Source organism: Poeciliopsis prolifica, unplaced genomic scaffold (genome assembly GCF_027474105.1).
Source record: "Poeciliopsis prolifica strain line A6 unplaced genomic scaffold, Auburn_PproV2 SCAFFOLD023, whole genome shotgun sequence".
NCBI lineage: Eukaryota > Metazoa > Chordata > Actinopteri > Cyprinodontiformes > Poeciliidae > Poeciliopsis > Poeciliopsis prolifica.
In genome coordinates, this window is record NW_026562398.1 from 5,718,332 (window position 1) to 5,740,147 (window position 21,816).

Genomic DNA, 21,816 nt, shown 5'->3' on the forward strand with positions numbered 1-21,816 from the left:
GTGGGGGGTTACTGGACTTTTAGCTGTGATCATGTTCACTGGCATCCTGTAAGTCGCCTCTTGAAGCAAAGCGGCCGCATGTGAAGGCAGCGACTCTGGAAACATGAATTCAAGCAACACCAGCTGTTCAGAGGGAACAGAGTTCAAGCTTGTCCAAGTGAATGGAACGTGGACTCGTCGCACTGGACAGTGCCAAGACAAGGAGGGAAAACTTTCAGATGCTAAAATGTAAGTATACGGTGAACGAAAATGTTTTGTGCAAAAATTGTACCTACAGTGGAAACTGACCGTCAGGTTACAAGAAGTTCACAGTATTGATGTTGATCTTAGTGAATAAAAACACTGTCCCTTCTAAGTTATGACCAAGTTTCCTTCATAAAGTATATCTGTGTTACATTTAGTTTATGTTCAAGCCCACTGTACGTAGACAGTACACCCTCATATTTACAGTAGTCAAGTCCATGGACAGAGTGAGTGGAAATGCCTTTCTATTTTAGGCTGCTGCACCATGTTGAACATGCCAGAAGAGAGCAGTTTCCATGTTAATGATGCAAGACTTTATTTTAATTTAAGTGAGACTGTTGAAAATGATGCATATTTTGGTTACAAAACCCCAGATTTAGCAGCTCCCCACAAAAACCTCAGTTCTGAACAATTTATACAGTGCTATAAAAAGTTTTGAGCCAACATTCATATTTCATTTCCAAATCATCAGGTTTCACTAAAAGCTTTAACTGGTTCCGATAAAAATTTCTCGATTCTTTCTGCAGATCTTTTGAAGTTTTTCTTTGGACACCTTAAATCTAACTAAACTGAAAGGATAAAATAATATTAAATCATCAGAAAAGTAAAAATGAGAATTTTCAGTTGGATCCACAGAGAATTAAAAAAAATAAAGTTTTTTCAAATTATTATTATTATTACTTTTAGGTTGACTCTATAAAGAAAAAAAAATGCCTCACAAAGACAAAGAATGGTTACCTTGTGCTGTGACTTTGATTGACCCTTTGTCTTTTTTTCCCAGAGATATGACTTTCACTTAATATTCATCTAGTAAATCGGTTTTAGGCCTGATGCTTACTTAACACGACTGCTTTATTCATTCCCAAGCAGACATTACACAGAATATTGCCAGATACAAGAATTGAAAAGAAATTGAATTGATTAAGAACCAAATTCAAATAAAAATTGAAATAAACGTCCCAAAAACAGATGTGCATTAGACCTGCATTTTGGATTCAGAGACAAAGTATTTGAAGCAATAATATGACCCTTAAAAATCCTTCCAAGTTCTACTATCACTATTTCTCTGTATCACGCTGGCATGAAAAGGCTTTAATTAATAGCCAGCACAACATATAAAATGTAGTTTTGATTGTAATATAATGCCAAACACTAAATCAATTCTTCCTTTTGTGACTTTGGTGTGAATGACGTTCAGCTATGAGAACAAATCGGACCAAGGAGTTTCCTGGACGGTGGTGAGCCCCATTGTTTTCACCTACAGAGTCATTCAGTGTAAAAACCTCCTGGACCCCAGGAATGACACTTTGCTCTGGGGACACACAGAAGACGGAGAACTTAAAGGCACCACGAGTCACTGCAAACCTGTGAAACGCTTTATTGTCATTGATAAAACTGTGCATGAACTGTACGGCTCCAAGGTCTCCCAGTACTTTGACGCCAAAGGAGTCATTCACAAGATTCTCCCTCTGCCCACCACTGAGGAGAGGAAGAACATGGAGCTAGTGACCAAGATCCTGGAGGAAGTTCACCAGTTTGGGATCGACAGACGCTCGGAGCCAATCATCGCGCTCGGAGGAGGAGTCTGTTTGGACGTCGTTGGCCTCGCAGCGTCGCTCTACCGACGAAGGACGCCGTACATCAGGGTGCCGACGACTCTGCTGTCGTACATTGATGCCAGCGTCGGGGCAAAAACTGGGGTCAACTTTGGTGGGGGGAAAAACAAGCTGGGAAGCTACGTTCCACCAGTGGCGACATTTTTAGACAGCTCATTCTTCCAAACTCTGCCTCTGCGGCAGATCTCCAACGGACTTGCGGAGATGCTGAAGGTGCTTGTCTGTTCCTGAGCATGGATTGATGAACGTCTTGCATGAGGAACAATAATTGTAGGGTTTCTGTGAAGCATGCAGACCAACTCGGTTCAAACACATTTTAGGAGGTGTTGATGTGATTCAACCACCTTGTAAATTCTCATAAATCAGAAACACCTTCTTGCTGCAAGGCTGCAGCACCAAAAATTGCACCACTTAGCAGCCATCACTAAGACTTTTTAAATTATAGAATAATTTAAAATGAATCTTTCATAAGATTTTATACTAGATTAAATTAATACTTGATGCTAATATATATTTTTAGTATTATTATTAGTGGAATTAATCAAACATATGTTTCATTTTATGCTTCACTATTTAAAAAAGGTTTTTACAGTACGCCACATTAATTCATTTGTGGCCACTTTTACAACTTTTGTTTTATTCCCTTGTGAATTGTTCTGTTCACTAAAAACTAAAACAATTAAGTGGTTCACCTTTCATTAGAAAATATCCTTTACATTCTTTTCTTACAAGGATGCATGTGGCCGTGTAGAATATATTCGTTAAACACGTCCGTTTGGACCAAGTTGAACTTCGCAAATTTGTTTTATGCCTGATTTTATGAAACATTCAGCTTTTATAGTGAGCGTATTGATGTAATGATTTCAGATGGCCCTGATGAAGCACCGTGGCCTGTTTGAGCTGCTCGAGGTGAACGGCAGAAAAATGCTGCATGCCAAGCTGCAGCCCTCTGAGGCCTGCGGTGGCTCCGAACAGGGAGACGGTGCTGCAGCGTCCATGCGCATCGCCATAGAAACGATGCTGGAGGAACTGGCTCCAAATTTGTGGGAGGATGATCTGGATCGGCTGGTTGATTTTGGCCACATTATCAGCCCCGAGCTAGAAATGGTAAACGAACAGTTTTCAATATATTTTACTGTGCCACTATACAAACTAACAAAGGATGTTAATCAGACGGGGAAACTTCTGGAACACAAAATGAAGAATAAGTCATACAATTTGTCTTAAAACATAACAGGTAAAAAAAAAACCCCCAAAACATAAAAACAAGTCATACACATTTTAAAGAATGCAAAATTCACATTTATTGTGGGAATTCAGTAAACACTGGCAGAAATGCATTTGCAAACAATTCATCTTGTAATTAATGAGTGCAGCTAAAGAGTTTCCATTTTTTCCCAGAGGGTTTTGCCAGCGCTGCTTCATGGGGAGGCAGTCAGCATTGATATGTCCTTCATGGTGTATGTGGCTCATCAAAAGGGGCTTCTGACGACACAGGAGAAGAGCCGCATTATTCAGTGTATGCTGGGTCTGGAGCTACCTGTGTGGCACCAGGACTGCTCCCTGGTCCTGGTGCAGAAATCTTTCAGGGAGCGTCTGAGGCACTCAGCTGGCTCCCTCAGGATGCCTCTGCCAACGGGCCTTGGAAGAGCAGGTAAAGTAATACTTTTTTTTTTTACCTGTATTTGATGTGCTGACATGTTTAATTACCATCGTCAGTAATATAATTAAAATAGAATAATTAAAAAAAAAATCATTTTATTAATTTTACAGAAATCTTCCATGACATGATAGAAGACAATGTCATATGTCAAGCCTTTCAGAAGTGGACTGAAGAACTTTCTACCTTTGATAGTAACCAGATAAACTAATATTAATAAAACAAACAAAATCAGCAGTGCTAACTGCAATTCCATATTCTGTGTCTTTACATGTTCAAAAGATGGTCCATGAAAAATTGGGACATGATGGCAACATCATGGTAAGTCTAAGAAGAGATTTTATTAATACTTGAGTTGAAATGCATTCATAAGGTTAGAAAATACATCTCTACAGAATATGCTTAAAGATATATAACTATATTGCAAGTGATTTTTAACAAAGTTTGAACAGCATCCATGTTTACAGCCTATGAATGTAATAGCTGAGGAATAGTATAACTTACCATATTTAGCAACTGTGTGAATCTCCCTAAGGAGCAACATTTTTTTTCTTTAAATGATTAGATATGCAATAGTTTTAAAATCGCAGATAAAACACGCAGTCAAAAGGTTCAAATAAATCTTTTAATATTTCTAACAGAGTAGTTTAACATCGAGTACCAATGAGCGTGAGTTAACAAATCAGTGGGCGCAGTAAGTATTGCAACACTTATCTCTTAATAACTGTGACAATGAAAACAGTAGTAGAACACTTTATGAACCACAGGAATAAACTTGTTCAGACACTCAAGTGCCGAGATAAAATGATTCTTCATTAGTGGATTTAAAACACACCACAGTATATTGAAGTGCAACAGGCAACCTTTAAACCAAGAGCTACCTGCTCTTGATTGAAAGGTTGTGTATTATTCTTATTACCCTAAATCTTACAATCATAAGGGTCCATCTGCAGTGACACAACGGTCACATACAAGCTTTTTTACTGGCTTTCAATGAGTTGGTACAGAGTGTACTCAGTAGATTGTAACACTGTGTGACACATGGTAAAATGCGACAAAATATATATAATAAAAAAAAGTTACTCTTGGCACCACGTCTTTCATACTGCTCAACAAACAATGTTCACCAAAACTGTATTTTACAGACTAGCATTACAGCTCCTGTTTCTGGCAAAAGGTTATGAGAGACACCATCAGCAGCTCAAAACCTATAGTTTGTATAAATATACTGCATCTGTCATTGTTGGCACAATTGCTCAACTACATTCATGCTACAGTCAGAAAGATTTTAAATGTTCAGTGTTATTCTAAGAACACACAGTACAACAGCAATATCTGAAGCTTAAAAGTGTTCAGTAATAAATACATATGTTTGCTGTATTTAAAGACAACAACAAACAGTGGTTCAATTATGTTGCCATTTTTTTTCCCAAGCTAATGCTAAAACCAGCCTACAGTATTTTTAACTAAATGTTAACATTTTATAATTGGGAGTAAAAAGGACAGTATAAAAATGGTCTTTTCAATTTGAAAGGTATTTGGTCACAATTCAGATTGGGGGATAGACTCAAATGACGAAGGTCGATATTTTCCAACCTTCAGGTCTTTGGGCTTGAGGAGTTTTCAAGGAGTTCTTTCCGGAATCCAGAAATGTTCACCTGTTAGTGGCAGTAAAGTCATAAAGTGGAAGTCAAAGTAAAGAGGCCATGATTCCATCCCATAAGCTATTTGTTACTTTCACACAAAATTTCCACAATGAACCTTTTTATTTCAATAAATACTTATTTTGTATTAGCTGGAGACAGTGGTGGTTTCTGTTTCTAATCTGCAAATTAATTCCTCTGTTTCTTGTGTCCTTCCAAAAACTTTTGTTAGTAGACATATTTTTAAAGCTATTTCAGGTTGGCCAGTTCTTGTCTTTATTTAACCAAGAAAAGGAAAATTCAAAATGACTTCTGCATATGTCTGCATGCTTTGATTGGCCGTTAAATTGAAAACTTTTTTAAACGTAGCTTTTCAACCACAAAACTATTAGATATTTTTATGTAGGAATATTTTTCCACTTTATTCCTCATCATTTTCATCTTGTTTACACAGAGGCACTGTTGTCTAAATTTAGCTTTTGGAGGCTAGTTGTCGTAAACGTTAATCTGTGCGAGTCAGTACCCCTGGTCTAGCTCACAGGGACAAGCCAGTTATCTTTTCAGAAATAAAAGTAAAGCTTGAGAGTTTGTGACCCTAAAAAATACATTTTCTGCATCTAAGAGCTAAATACTTACTGTAAAAATACATTGCAGTCTGTCATATATGCTAATTTAATTACATCTTTGTCTTTTTAATCATGTTTGAATTTAAACATGTTTTGCTATTCACACTCTTTGTGAAGTACTTTGTAATTTCTACTTGTAAAAATCCATATTTAAAATATGGACTTACTAATTTAATGAAATGTTTTGGGTTTCATTGCATACTGAACACTTTGAAGTGTGTAGCAAATAATTTCTAGTGGTTGTTGAGTTTAAGAGATGTAGTTTGTTTTCTCACACTGACCAAAAGTCATTTCCTGTCACTTTTGGAAGGGATTGGAAAACTTATCTCTTAGTCTATAAAGCACCAAATACCAGCATAATCAGTCTCAAAATATTGCATGATTCCTCGTATATCACCAAGGTAACAGAAGGCACTTAAATGAAATAGAAATTGAATTATTACTGTCTAAGGCTACTTCATACGTAAATGACAACTTCAAGACATGATGCATCACAGGCACAACTTCAAACATTGCATAGTTTGACAAAACGAAGACTGTGCTGTGTTAGAGATATCAGTAATGGCACAAGGTTATTCAGTAACAACGTTTGCAAACTGCAGAAATATACAGCACATGTGTACTTCGGTTACTCAACTCTCAAGTAAAACATTGTACGTTTCTGCACAAAGCCTAACAAGCTACATTTCAGTTTTAATCCAGTGTTTGGACAATTTTATGCATTTCAGACAAAATCAGTCTCCTTATTCTCCTCAGCATTAAACATTTTTCATGCTGATAAAAAACAAACAAACAAAAAAGCGCCCTGAATGTAAAATGTTACTGAAATACGACATATAAAAAATCTGAGGATAGAGAGCAATACCTCTGCAGTGTTTCATTACTGTGTGCTAAGATCTCCAACGATCCTGTGTGTCTTATTACTGTTTAAATAAACTCACTCTCATATTTCGAGACAATTTTTGAAACTTTGTTAGTTCAGTGATTTTTCAGAAGAGGGACAAAACAGGTCTGTGGATTAACCACAAAATTTGCATCAAATGTACCAAAAACATTTTTTTTATTATGACAATTACATATAAGTATTCAAATAAATAATTATAAATGTATCAACAAACTCAATTAAAAATCATTTGTATTTATTTTCCAACTCAATTAAAATGTGTCCCAAGTTTTTGTCAATGCCATCAGACATGAAAATAATGTAAAAAAAAAAAAAGCAGGCATTATTGGGGGGCATCAGAGCGTCTAAGGACCTCATGACCTCTTCCTTTCTCTTCCTTTGCTAAGAGGGCTCGGCATCTTTGATGGGCTTATGTTATTCTTTTGTTCTTTCTTCCATTTTATGCCGAAGTTGTTCGTCACAACCCTGATGTGTCAACACCGTAACTATCAATTTACAAAATTTTGCTGAAATATTCTGAAATAAATGCTTAATTTTGGTAAACTGTAAAGACTCAATGGCCCTGATGAGCTGTGGTCTGTCATATAGACTTCAGCCCTTCAGAATAATGTCACATAAATTGAGGTAGTTTGGCATTTTGTCGGCTCCATCAGAGTTTTTAACCCAGTGTGACTCTTTCAGTGATAGTGTGGACAAATCTCACTCAAATGTGTAGTTAATTCATTTTAATGTATTTCACATCAATGGCATAACTTCACATATATCAAGCATTTCTTTTCACTGACTAGTTCGTCACCACCTTCAGTTCTGTGTCAACTCCGTCAGATGGACTTTATGTTGTTTTTTGTTTTAAATAATATTTATTTTGTTTCTTTAGAAGCATTTGTCTGTAAAGCTGAGTAAAAATATCACTCATAGGGTTATTAAAAAATAATTGTATAATTATTTTTGTCTGATGGGGTTGACAAAGTTCTGGGTCAGGTCCATTAAACATTTAATTTTCAAAACAATGTTGCAACTGGGAGCCTGCACCTTAGTATCTTTACATTTCCAAAACATTATTTGTCATATTTGAATACATAAGCTTGAGGAATCATTTTTTTAATTTGGGGGGTGGGGGGGATTTAAACCCATTTTCTCCCTCTTCTCAAGAATCACTGAATTATTTAGTATTTTTGTGGTTTTGGCAGTGAAGAATATATTGGTAATTTATCTATTTCAGCGTATCAAAATAAAGAGCACTTTGTAGTTAAAAGGCATTATGCTGAAACTTTAGTCTCTTTGTAGTTTGATGTTTTCTCATAATGCTAAGTAAAAGTGTTGAATTTGTGTATTTTAAAAATCTTTAAGGAGATTTTGGGGAGATATTTTTAAATATTATTTCAGCTTCTCTCTGTCCTTTTTAAATAAATACACTTTTCAGGGGAATGTTTAGATAAAATTATCTCTATAAAGACTCATAAATAGGATAAAATCAACAAACGTGTAATATTTATCAAGCAAGTAATTTCACCGGGAAGACCGACAGAGAATCAGCTAATGTATGCATAGCAATACAACAATAATGCACAAACTTTTTAATAAGGCATCGGCACATTCAAGTTCAATCTAAGACACAAGGAGTGTAAAGCACTATAGTAATAAATATCCTTCTTTCTATTATTGCTACTGATTTTCAAAGCAGTTTTTACCTCACCACAAATATCTACACCTCTGACTGTGATTTATAGTTTCCCTAGATTCTTTGGAATTGATAGAAAAAAAACAAACACACAATCTAATCTCTATCGAAAGATAACTGTATAGTTTGTAAATATAAAAACATCTAATTTTTGTAACTCATTGTCACCAAAGCATTGATTAAAGAAAATACTTTGAAATCAGTATTCAAGGTTGAAAGCTTAGAAAGACATACAATAGGGGAAAAAAGAAGGAAATGAAGGCGATACAACATGTAAACATAAATAAAAATGAAAAGAAAGGTAAAAAAACAAAAAAAAGAATAACAGCAACTGTGTTAGCCTCTTGTGTTCTGGCAAGATGGAGAGATTAAAGATACAGAAAAGGTATCTACCACTAGGGTGCGCTAACAGCCTTCTTCATTCTCATCCATGCTGACGCTGCTCTTGCGACTGCTGTCCTTTGAAGTGTCTGGGGAGACGGAAGAAAGCAAAGGGTCCCCACCTCTGACAGGTGATAAGTTGTCTTCCATGAGGATGTCATTCAGTTTGGATCCTGCTTTGCCGTGAACGCTGCTGTAGTGGCCCTCTGGGAAGTTGGAGTGACCGTCGGTCAGCTCCAGCGTGCTGGGTTGCTCCGGAGTGCAGGCGGGGTGGTGTTGGTGATGAGGGTGGAGCGCGTACAGGTCTTGTTGACAGTCCTCCAGAGCGGGCTCCTGCTTAATGGGCCGCACCCCAACTTCGGCAGAGCAGAGTGCTGAGGATGTGATGGCCAGACCGTGAGCCCGAGCCTGCATCTCCAACTCCTGCAAGGTACAGTCATTTGCACACAGGAGAGTGTCTTAAGGTTTGTGCGTCTTTCACACAAACCAGATGGATGTGCCAGGCACACCCATCTGTCAAACTGGTTAGCAGAGATGAGGTTCCTTTAAAGAGACATTTACATTCTCACCGTAACATTTCTATACTTATTTCCTGTCCCCCAACTACAAACTTAAATGTCTTTTCTTAGAATTTTAGTGACAGACCAAGACAGGCAAAGTTTGCAAACATTTATATAAATAAAAATCAGATATGCGTTGCATGCATTTGTTTTCAAGCACATAAAATGTAGTGAAAATATATTTTCTGTATTCAGTTTTGACAATATGCGCCATTTTCTGCTGGTCTGTCATAATTGATTCAAATAGAGCTTGTGTTTGTAAAATGATCAAATATGAAAGAGTTGTTGGAGTATGAATTCTTTTTAAAGGCACAGTACAGGTTTACGCATACAGTATGAAGGGCATTACGCCGTTCTCTTGATATATATACCTGTATTCTGAGCATCAAATGTCGGTTGGCGTGCTCAAGTTTTTTCTGGCGGTTCTCCAGCTCCTTGGCCCTCTGCTGTTCACGCTGCAGCTTTCGGATGTAATCCACTGATGCCTTCAGGATGGTGCCTTTGTTCCAGCGCATGTCTCTAAAAATCACAAAGATGCCATTATTCCTTGGCTTGACATTTTAATGTCGGTCAGCATTCTTGACCTTAAGAGTTGCTTTCAGACAACAATGAGAAACTTTTGGTATTTAACAACATGTAATTGCAATGCTTCAGATTGCAAACCTCTAAAATGCTAAGAGCAAGACTAGCAAAGTGTGCTTCAGAGCTGCAACATCACAGGCTGAAACAATAAGATGTGAGGATTAAATTAAGATTACTTAAAAAAGAATAATATCAGAGAAAATGAATTATATTTAGACATATAATGGTAATGTCTGAGGGGAGTGGGTTTATCAGAACAAAAAGTAGGGCTTTCAAACAACTAGCAAACGTTGTAATATTCAGGGTTAACCACAGACTGTGCAGAGACCCTTACTGATTCACTAAAGGTCACATTTAGCCTTCAAGCAGAACATGGGTTATCAAATACACCAATGTGTAGTTTTAAAGTTCAGCTGCAGCTAATACAAGAATTCATCAGTTACACAAATCAAGAGCATTGCCTCAGATGTTACAGTGTTTTCTGGTACAAAATCCCCCTTGTGGGTTTCCTAAAACAATGTTTTCTTGAGTTTCTATTTGCAGAGATAGCAACATAGAGAGGAGACTTTGCAATAAAAAAAAGAATTAATATTAAAGGAATACAGATTTTTTTTTTATATGTACTCTAGAACAGGTTTAACTTTTCTATTCCTTTTATGTTTATAGTTTATCTTCACAATCAATTGCTGAAACCAAATACTGCAATAATCTTCAGATATGAGGTATGAGAATACAACATTCCAAAGAAAATATGAATCAGTTTATTTTTTCAAGATTTCTGAAGTGAAATCAAAGCAATGGGAAACTTACGGGTCATTGGATTTTGGAATCAAAGTTCCCAACTCCTTGATACGATCATTGATGTTAAATCGTCGTCTTCGTTCAACTACAAAACAAGCAAGGAATTAAACAAACATAGCTCCAGGATTTATTAAAGAGCAACTGTGCTATTTCAGAGCCAGAAACTTAAAACAGTTCAATATGAAAAAAAATATCCCATTGGCTCTACATTATTTTAAAATAAGAAATACATGATATTCTATAAAGACGTTGTCTTTGTGTAGTTAACAGGAGAAATGAAACGGCAGCAAAAATTTTACTATTCTCTGAAATTAAAATATATTCTAAATAAACTTTTGTCATGAGGATGTGTGGTCACTTATTGGCAACTCAAAAAAATATGCAGTTTTTTTACTTTTACTTTTCTCAAAGATCTTAAACGCAAGAAAAATTTGTGAAAAATAGTGTGAGAGTTGTTTCTTGTTTCTTTGAAACGACTCAAATATATTGGATTCAAAGAACAGAAAAAAGTTCTGGGAGATAGAAATTACATAGTTCATGCTATTGATACGATCATTGATGTTAATGATAAGAACAATAAGTCAGCAGTCAGACAACCAAAGAGAACATTCCTTCTGGAAGAAAAACTTTTCTGAGGCTGCTGTCGGTACAACATATCTGATATCGACCGCACATTATTCTATAAACTACAACTCTATAAATAGTCCATCTCCATGTACTATTATTAGGTGCAGTAGTCACTCATTTCTTTGAGTATCACAAGTAAATGAAGGAGAAAGTGGGGCAGTACATAGTGTGGTAGAACAGATTCCCAATATGCAACTGTGGTTTATTCTTGACGCTGTTCCAATCCCTGCAGAATTTACCAAAATTCTGCAGGCAGTTCAGAAATATTTCCTTACTTCTAGCTTCTCAATGGACAAATCAATAATTGCTCCTACAAATCACTCAATACTTCACCATTGCTTCTTTTACCTGGCATGGTCAATGTTTGCATTGATGCCATAGATTGGTGCATATGAGGTCATCTCTCTGTCAAGTTTCAGCTGTGTTCTGCTTGCTTTTGTATTTTTACTGTTTTATAGTTCTAGATTTTGGATGTAGAAATAAATATAATCAAAATGTATTAGAAATAAGGAAATCGTTAAAAAGGATCTTTCAGATATTTGGATGGTGCGTCAAGCAAAATAGTTTGTCAAATGATAATTTTGGCAAATAAAATAGGATGCTGCAGTTGGAACTTACTCAAATTATGGTTGTCTTTCTTCTGCCTCTCTTTTGCCAGGGCTCTTACCTCAGCTTCTGGAAAAATGCTTCGGTTAGTTAAAATTAAGGGTGCAATAAATGCTTTACAAGTGATTTAAAAGAAACAACACTGGTTTTGTATAGTTCAGAGATAAATACTGAGACGTACCCACAGGGAATCCTTCTGGCCTTTGATAGGTGTCAAATTTTCCACAGGATCCAGACTTGTCCAGCATGTGCATAATGGCCGGGGATTGAGACACTATGTAACAAATGACAAGAAAGCTAAACAATCAGTGCAAAACAAGCATGTATATATATATATATTCGTTATCCCAACCCCCACGCAGGAAATATTGTTAAAGAATTATAAATTTAAACCCTTAGCCACTGTCTGTTTAAGATCTGCTCTGCTTCCTGCTCACCTGAGTATTCCCTTTTGATGTTGGAAAGATTGGCAGGGCAGGAGTTACTGATGGGCAGGCCCTGCTGAGGCATGCCCTGATTACCATACATGTCCATGAGGTTAGCAGGTACAGGGATCTGGGGGAGTGATGGAGAGAATACGTCTATCTTTATGAGAGGCTTATCAAACCACAGTGATCAGAATGACAATGCAGGGGAAAAATGTCAAATTTGATGTTAGGGTTTTTATTGCAGTCAGGCAAATGGCATCACTTTGTGATCGGTCAATTAGCCACGAAGCACTTACTGCACTCATTAATTACCATATATTTTCTGTTCATTACTGAAAAAAGAAAATACATGTGCAGAACCACATGAAAATTGCTCTGAAATGTCAGGCTACTTCCATTAGCATGCAGATCATTTATTCTCAATCTGTTACATGTAGCGACCTTTCACAGACAGCTCTGTGCTGACAGTAATACACCAGAAACACACCGTGTTTGCCATTTGCAGTCCAGGATCCATCAAGCCGAGGATCTCATCACTGTAACTGGACTCCAGACTAATAATGTCGTCAATGACATCATCCATCTACAATCAAACACAAAAGCCGAGGTTCAATTAATTAATTAACACGAAATGTGAAAGCACAACCTGTTTACATGGAGACCGCTCACACCTCTTTCTCGCAGTTGGAGTTGAGGGTCAGTAAGGCCATAGGGCTGTTGGGGGCGCTGTTGCCCGGCCCTGGCGGCATGCCCCCGTGGTCAGAGGACTGGTTGGGGCAGGGCAAGCTCAACGCCTGGGAACCAAGCTTTCCCAGGTACCGCTTCACCTGCTGCTGCTGCGAGCGCTGGATGTGGTACTTGGTTGGATTTTCCAAATGGGTCTGAACCTGTTGATAGAAAGCAGAAAACATTACACTAAGAAAACATAATATTCTGAGATCAGGGTGACACCTAATGGGTAAAAGAAGGTCAACAAAGGAACGGTTTTACTTAAACATCCGAGTTGTCGCAAAAATATTTCTCATCAAAGTGGAATGTGTCTGATAAATCGCTATCTCTGTCCCCCTTTGACTTTATTTGATGAAAGCTTAAACTACTATTATGAGCTGCACATGTTAAAATGAGTGGCTAAATTAAAAAATTAATTACAGTTTACAAGTATTTGAGGCTTTCATTGGGAAGCATATAAGGAAGTATTTCCTGAGTGAGACTGCTGTGTTGACAGAGGTGTCAAGAAAATACTTTTTGCTGTGCTAGGGGACAAAGTCAATTACAAAAAAAGTAAAAGCAACAAAAAAAAATAAATCTAAATTCAGCTTGAAATAAAATCTTTATTGTATTTTGAAAACATGACAGAACACATTTAATTAATTTTGGAATTAAAATGAATTAATTCCAATTAATTAATTTTTAAATGTGACAAATTCATTTAAACCTTTTGTTATGTTACGAGTCAAATTTACCCATTTTAAAGTTTGTTTTTTTTTAACAGTTGGAAGTATTTTTTCTGCATGAATCTTTTTCTATTTGTCTTAATAAGTACCCTCTACAAATAAATTGAAAATGGTTCATTTTACACATTTACACCAATCCCTGCGTCTACTTTCTTCTACCCTTCAAATTGAAATGTAAAAAAGGTCAAAGAATGTCCAATTCTATATGTTTCCTTGTACCCATGAGACATATTTCACCACACACACATGCACACAAGCCCACTTTCTCACTATTCTCTTTACTTCACTAGGAAACTGCGAGAAAGCAGGTTTTCATACAACTTTTGATGGGAACCTTTTCTGTTCCCGTGGACAAACTCCACGCACACCGAGTGGACATTCAGCAGAAGTGGGGGGGGAAAACATAAATATTCTTTGCATGACTCACTGAACTTTATTTTAATCAGCGGGTCAATTTGACCCAAAACAGTATATGTGTCTCAAGTTCAATTATAAAGATCACCCACTGGAAAAATAAGTCTAAATATAATTTCTCAATTTTAAGAACAATTATTGTTTGTAAATTTCATTTTTTATGTCCAAATGAGTAAATGACTGAGTTGTCATCATTGATCCTTTATTTGTGAGAAATAATAAAAAAAAACATCACTGCACAAATATTAATTGAAATAGTTAGTTAACAAACAGATACAAAAATGTTTCGGAGCATTTTTTTTTTGGTTTCTGACACTATCGCATGACTGAACACTCTCCTGGTCAAATTGACCCAGGAACATTATTGAACATTATTGAACAAACATAACAGGAGGGTTAAGCAAACAAAGAAAAGGTTATTTAAAAGGGATTCTTAGGTCTGAATCCCTAAGAATCCCTTAGGTGTGAAGCAACAATAAAAGGGATTCTTAGGTGTGAAGCAACAATCCACACGCAGAGCATCTGGCTGATGGTTTCTGATCTTGACTGTTCATGTCTGATGTGTCCAGTACTCAACTCCATCTTGGTCCAGTTCAGCCAGCCATGTACAGTGGCTGGCTGAACAGTTATGTGACAACTGACATGCGCTAATTGATAAGACACACAGAGACACTCCTGGTGTCATTAAGTTTTCCTGAAAATATTGTTAAAATCTTTCTGGTTTCATCTCATTCCCATTGATCTTGTACTGTGCTCTCCTTTTCTACACTGAACTATGATTCTTTAAAACACTCAGGCTTTTATTCTATTTGTGAAAACACAAGAAAATAAGTATTTTAAATGTTTTTTGCCTTCAGAACCAACCATCCAAACTATAAATCAAACCTTTAGTCGAATACAGTGTTCCACTTTATTTAAACCAAAGTTCATGATTTGTATACACTTTACTCCAACGGTGAAGACATTTTTTTTCTGTTTTTCTTCTGGATGTATCTTTGCCTCCCTATTTGCTACAGTTTTATTTTATCAAATTAAATTACTTTTCAAAATAAGACCAATATAATGAAGAAATGCTTCAACATGCTTTACAACTTAATTTAAGATGGTGTCAAGTGTTGCCATCCAGTTCTGCACACAATTTGCAGTTCAATTTGATATCTAAGGCTCATTAATCTGCCAGCATTAATGAGCCAGAAATATATATCTGCAGGCAGACCCACACAACACCCACACAAATACACAAACACATACACAAACAAACAACTTCAGAGACAGTGTTTGTCAGACTGTAAAGCATTTTAAATGGAGCGGAGCCGCTGTAATCCATCTCACATTTGGAGGTCTACATTTTAAATTTCCTCCGTTTGGCTTGAATATTCGCCAAAAAATCTCTCAACACGTGTGGTTTACAAAAATCAACTAAATCAACTGTTAAAGATATTATAACTGGAGTCAAGACAGTGAACTGGACCAAATTATGATTAAATATCCTAATCAGTATTTTTTTTATATATAAAAGACATACCTCATAGGGTTGGTATCCAAGCATCTCAAGCATATTTTCTCCTTTGAACCGTTAAATTTCAGCAAAAATTAAAAATACAAGTGTAATTTTTTTTCAGCCAAGATGCACTGCAGCAGCTGCCGCCTCTGCTGTGCCTGCTCGAGTGAGAAGACACACATCCAGCTCAGCTTTTCAAAGGCAAGAAAACTAATTAGATATGCATGTCTGGGAATCTCAGTGAGCACAATGATCCTTTTCAAATTTGTGTTGTTTTATGTAAAAACTGTATTTATTTCTTTATGGCATGTCACTTGATGTCAGGATACGCTGCCAACAGTCAGAGTCTTTGTTTGAGAAAGCCTCTTCTTTAACTGAACCTTGCCTGGGGCTGTGTCTGTACCCCATCCACTTTTTAACCCATGTGGATGCTTGATGTGATATGTGTTCCCAGTTTAGCGCAGCACAAAGAATAAAGTCTTCTTCATTGTCTTTAGTCTGCAGTTCGCTTCTCTAGACGAGTTTACTGAAATGAACAAGAACCTGTCTCTAAACAGATTTCTTTGCAGTTATTTTTAACACATTAAACATCACAGGCCCAGGATAAACAGTCAGTACTCAAACATTATATGAACTGAAGCAAACTATGACAGGTACAGCAGTGAAAATGTGTTTCTCCTTAGATAGTAAACTGGTAAAACATAGGATGAGTGTTTCTGTACAGCTATTAAAAATTGTATTTTCAGAACCAAAAAATTGTATTTTAAAAATATGTACAATGTGTTTGTATTATTGGAAAGCAGCAACAGGATTTATAAGAAATAAATATGTATGAAGATCAGATGGGATGTGTAAATAACAGCAGGAATGTAAATACTTAAGTTTGTTGGGAGTCATGGTATTACTGGTTTTAATCTTAACAACTGCGAGGAGGGAGAAACTACAATAATGCTTCATTGTGCACCCAAGATGCATAAGTATGTCAAAGAAGTTTTTCAGTTTAGCAACAGCTTTATATATGGGGGGAAGACATTGTCCAGCAGTGAAGTAATCGTAGCCAGAGTGCTTCTGTATCTCTCTTCCTGATACAGATCTCTGTCCTAGACATCCTGGGACAGAGCTAGCTTATCTAATTGCTTTATCTTTATAATCCTAAACACTACTGGGAAAATATTCTGTGAACGGCGGAGATAAAAACTGAACATTTTGATGTCAAATTAACTAAGATTTTCAAAGACAGAACATCACATCAACAGTCAAACATGGCAGTGATAGTATGACGGTATGAGCTGCTGTTCAGCGTCAGGCATTTGAAGCAATTGATGGAACCAAGAATTCTGCTCTCAGACAGAAATTCCTGCAGGATAATATCTGGGCCTCAGTGAGTGACCTTAAACCCAAACACACTGGAGTTATGCAGCAGGTCAATGACCCAGAGTAGCCCAGCAAAATTGTACCTATGACTGGCTAAAAACATGTAATTTTTTGGAGAGGCCAAGGGAAAGACTGAACTTAAATGCAATTGTTCTTGCCCGACAAACCATTCATGCTCAAAATGTAGCTCAATTAAAGCAAATCTTCAAAAAACTCCTCTTTGTAATGTAAAATATTCATTGCAAGTTTTAGTAAAAGCTTCCCTTAAAGGTGGCAAAACCACAAACTGGGCATCACTATGCCTGATAAACCGTGTAAATGTAAAATCAAAGGCAAAACAAATGAGCAGAGTTAAGCAAACGTTAACTGTGAAGTGTTAACTAAGCAACTCGACTACTCAGTCAGAAAAGGCTATCAGAGAAATGTTGGTCACGTTATTTAGAAATTACTAAGAACCTTGGAACACAAGCTCATTCAGAGGTGCTTGTGCATGCAGATACAGCATCATTGTTCTGTAGGAGACACTCATGTGAGCTACGTTAACATACAGTATATCCTGCAGGTATTCTCACCACAAGACCACTGGGCTGACACCACTATGGGGGGGCACGGTTACTGTTTGTTAAAGACGTATAAGACACAGCAGTGTCCCTCTGGAACAAATAATATGATTTATTACCGATTGGATTGAACAAGAAGTCTTCTGTTAGCTCTCATTATGTCACTTTACATTAGTGTATTGCTACACTGCCAAGATTATTCTTTTCTCTGTTATTGGATGATTTCTTTTTATTAAGTCCTCAAGAGTTTATTTAAAAATCAAATACATTGATTTTTTTTCCACTGTTATTGTCGTTTCAGTGTTTTTCCATTTTTATGATGAGATTTTTTGACTTTTTCAAAAATAAGTTTAAAAGCAGGTTAAAAAGGTCCTACAACTGGGAGAAAAAGCAGAAATTTACATAGCCTACTTTTTCTAAGTCACTAGAAATCAACATACAAGATCCTCTAACATTATCAGACATTGGCACTGCACAAGTAAAACCATAACGAAAAAAAATTACAGTATGTCTCACTTATATGCCACATCTATAGCAGTTTAAACCCACAAATAATTATAAAGTACAGTGTTAGATGAATAGCACAGATAAAAAAAATCCTCAGTTGCATTTACTTTTAAGAGGTTGTTAGGGATAGCAATAATTGTACCACAAATTATGTTGGTTTCCTTCATTGAATAAATGAGTGAAAATTAAAAGTTGGACTTTTGTTTTCCATTTTTATCAGTGTAATTATGCAACTGCATTGAAAGATGAATTTATCATTTTATTTGTATTTACAGGATATGCCATTAATAGTGGCTGGCACAGAGAAAATTACGGTTATTATGTCATAACATGTTTTCATCCCTTCATCAGCTTAAAATGTTTTTATCTTTACATTTTTCCAGGGGAATGTCTCACAAAGTTCCTATTGATAAATTTGTGAAATGCAAAAAAAATCTTTCAGTCAATAAATCTGTGTTGCAAATAATGTATGCCATCAGTCATGAATTGATAGTTTTTATCTGTGATTCTTGGGAAGACAAAACCTATAATTTATGGAACATTTCATTTTCTGCCAGAAACAAAAATAAGTGCAAGACATGCAACTCATTACATCTTCAACTCCATTTTATTCTTACGTACTCACTAAATCCAAATCCTAGATTTTCTTGTTGCAAAAGAAGAAACAAAGGAGGCATTAAGAGCATTAAATTCAACAGACACAAAATACTGCTGGCCCAATGTTGCAAATAAGCACAACAATATGAACCCTTTTTTAGATGAGAGTTAAATGTGTTCAACTTTTTCAAACATTAACAAGTAAAAACAACAATCTGGGATGGCCAAAAGTAGTGCATTGCCTTGTAAGGTGCAAGAAAAATGAGACAGAAAATGATAAAGAAAAACACATAAGTAATCAATGTCTTACTTTTATCCCTAAATAAAATCTAGGGCTACCAATCTGCATTCAGAAGTTCCCTAATATGTAAATAATCTACTTGTAATTAGTCTGGATGAGTGCAAGTGTTCAGTTAAGGCCTCTGATGGTTGTCAGAAACATTACTGAACAAAAACCATCACAAAGACAAAGGAACACAGAAATCAGGTAATTATGTGGAGAAGCTTAGCTCTGTAAGACTGCAAATGATTTGAGCAAGAGGTGAAGGTTCAGCTTCCAGCTGGACAACAACCCTGAATGTACACTTTGACCAACAATGCGATGGTTTAGTTCAAAATATTGTAATATTTTGTAAAAGGCGATCTGATGCCGCTCATTTTCAAAGAAGAATGATGAAAATGGTCACTATAAAGTACTGACCCTGGTGGGATAAAAACTAAAGAACGCCACATCTTTTCAGATTTTTAATTCAACTTCACTTTCACACACCACTGAATTTAAAATCAAAATAAAATACAGTAAAATTTTGCTAAGTTGCAAAATAATAAATATTTTGGCAAGGGACTATAGTGTTTTATCTGTTTACAGATACAACACTGCATGTAAAAATTATTATCTTCTTTAAAATTATACAATAATTAAAAACAAATAAATATGCAGATCAATACTTTTACTTATTTTTTGCTATATTTCTTATCCACCTGATTTAGTTCCTTTAAAATAAACAATTGAGGCTTTTGAGCTTATTTTGTCCTCAGGGAGTTCCTAAATTATCACACATAATAAGATGACCTCGGAGCTTCAAGGGACTTCACTGAAGCCTCCGGGCCACAGACCACAGGCTTTAAAGTCTTCCTCTTCTCAATGCTGCTTTTGTTGCAACAACGTAAAGTTGGGTGTAGCAAATTTTCTGTTTTCAACATGAAAAGAGATTATTTTCATAGTGTGTTTATAAACTCTTAAGAACAGAATTAACTTCTCCAAGGTCACTGTCTTAGTTGTACATAAAGCCATCAGTTTTGTGTCTGTAGGGAGTGCAGCTGGTTAGTGCGTCCAGCCAGGGAGAACTGAGTTAGACATTTCTCTGCTCAAATTCACTCAGAGTACCCGCCTCAGAGTACACGATTTCAAACCGTAACAACAAATTTTTACTTGCAGCATCTGAAACTGCAAACAAGGCAACTATTTATCTCCTCACTCGTCTTTAGACATCAGCGGGCCAGAGGGCAATGGCAACCTAACCCCTAAAAAGTCAGAAACTCCGCAAAAGCAAGAACAACGTGTCCCGCTGTATTGAATAAAAATGGGTGCATGGTGAACTCAGAATGACAAACAATGATTTGTATGTTTTTTTACTTGGATACCCAAGGCATTCCATGATGGTCTGACCAGGATACATTAGCAAGAGAGTCACCATTTGCCTTGCATCCTGAAAGAATGGGCTGCTTTGTCTCACAGATAGTCTGCTAAAGTGCTTTGCAGAATTTGCAGACAACTGTGAAGTTAATGTGAACGGCAACATTTCAGTGTCATGTCGCCCTCTCATTCTGACATACTGAGAGCTTAATATGTACAAGCATTGCAAATTAACACTCCAGGCTAACTGAAACTGTGCCTTTGGATGATAAATACTCTTAAAGTTAGCACAGCTCATACTAGATGATAATGCTCAGGATTATACTTAGTTGATCTCATGGTGAGAAAGCTACCATAAAATTACTTGGAATAAATGGGGGCTGTATGTTTTAATTTTTTTTTTTTTTTTCAAATAATGCACAAGACAAGCTTTTTCCCCACAGTGGTGATAGTGTTACTGGATGTTTCACCATGTAGATGGTACACGTCTGTTCTGTATTTTGATCTTAGTTCCAATTGTTTACAATGGACAAAAAACAAATATCAAAATCCAAGCAATGGAATAAAGTAATATTACCTTTTCAGCATTCTCGCTGTACTTTCCAATATTGTTTATTTTGGCGTTGAACATTTAACATGTATCGTCCAACCAGATAACAAAATTACTGGCATAACAATTGCCAATCATGAATTCAAATTAAGTATGTATGCAATGTTTTATTGACGCTCTTAAGCATGTCCAAAATTCTTAAAATTATTGAACTTTTCAGTAGTCCGTGAGGTTTTACGATTAATTGGAGTAAGCTGGATAACAATATTATACATCTAATTTGTAAATCCACAAGAAAACATCATGAGAAAATATGTAATTATTTTTCATCTTGTTCAATATGGCATAATTTGGCATTTACAGCCACTGGAATCCCCCTTTTAAATAATATATGGAACAAAAAAATTACAGATATCAAATACTGATAATTTTTTTTTTGCTCTTTGAGGGCCTTTCTGAAAAGTTTATGCCTTCTTGTTGTATGCCCAGATAGCATGCATTTTTTCTAAGCTCATTAAAGAATGTATAATTTAGAATATTAGTCATAAACACAGCGACAGTTTCAGGTAGCAAATATAGTTTAAAGTCTTTGGGGAAGCAGTAAGATATCCAGAAATGGAGAAAACGTGGACGAAACCATAGACTAATGGCCAGTCTACCAAAATTACTCCAGCAGAGCATCAAACAGTCAAACGGGAGAGTTACAAAGTGGGAAAAAAAAACACTGCTGACTAAAAGAACACCCATTCCAAATTTAATGAAAAACTTCTTTATGATCTCCAAAACTTTTGGGTCAAAATAACCACACTAATCATGCTAATTGCTAATATATGCTAAAACAATTCAAAATCTTTATATTTATTAG

General features: G+C 36.1%; 2 protein-coding genes across 4 annotated transcripts in view; one reads left to right on the forward strand and one right to left on the reverse strand.

Moving 5' to 3' along the window:
- The first annotated feature begins 71 nt into the window (after positions 1-71).
- LOC129370295 (2-epi-5-epi-valiolone synthase-like) lies at positions 72-3,774 on the forward strand. Its single transcript, XM_055046181.1, has 5 exons — positions 72-228; positions 1,442-2,072; positions 2,727-2,966; positions 3,261-3,513; positions 3,633-3,774. Exons 1-5 carry the CDS (start codon positions 104-106, stop codon positions 3,728-3,730), a joined length of 1,347 nt encoding a protein of 448 aa, XP_054902156.1. The 5' UTR covers positions 72-103; the 3' UTR covers positions 3,731-3,774.
- Positions 3,775-4,125: 351 nt separating this feature from the next.
- The window catches only part of mitfb (melanocyte inducing transcription factor b), a 32,497-nt gene continuing 14,806 nt past the window's right edge, over positions 4,126-21,816 (reverse strand). For 2 of the 3 annotated variants that reach the window (XM_055046177.1, XM_055046179.1), the window contains exons 3-10: positions 13,030-13,245; positions 12,846-12,941; positions 12,368-12,485; positions 12,112-12,204; positions 11,943-11,999; positions 10,707-10,782; positions 9,686-9,833; positions 4,126-9,177 (exon numbers count right to left, since the gene is read on the reverse strand). In XM_055046177.1, the coding sequence (XP_054902152.1) occupies positions 8,779-9,177; positions 9,686-9,833; positions 10,707-10,782; positions 11,943-11,999; positions 12,112-12,204; positions 12,368-12,485; positions 12,846-12,941; positions 13,030-13,245 (1,203 nt within the window). In that variant the 3' untranslated portion in view covers positions 4,126-8,778. The remainder of the gene's footprint in view (positions 9,178-9,685; positions 9,834-10,706; positions 10,783-11,942; positions 12,000-12,111; positions 12,205-12,367; positions 12,486-12,845; positions 12,942-13,029; positions 13,246-21,816) is intronic. The other variant, XM_055046178.1, reaches the window with a different exon arrangement.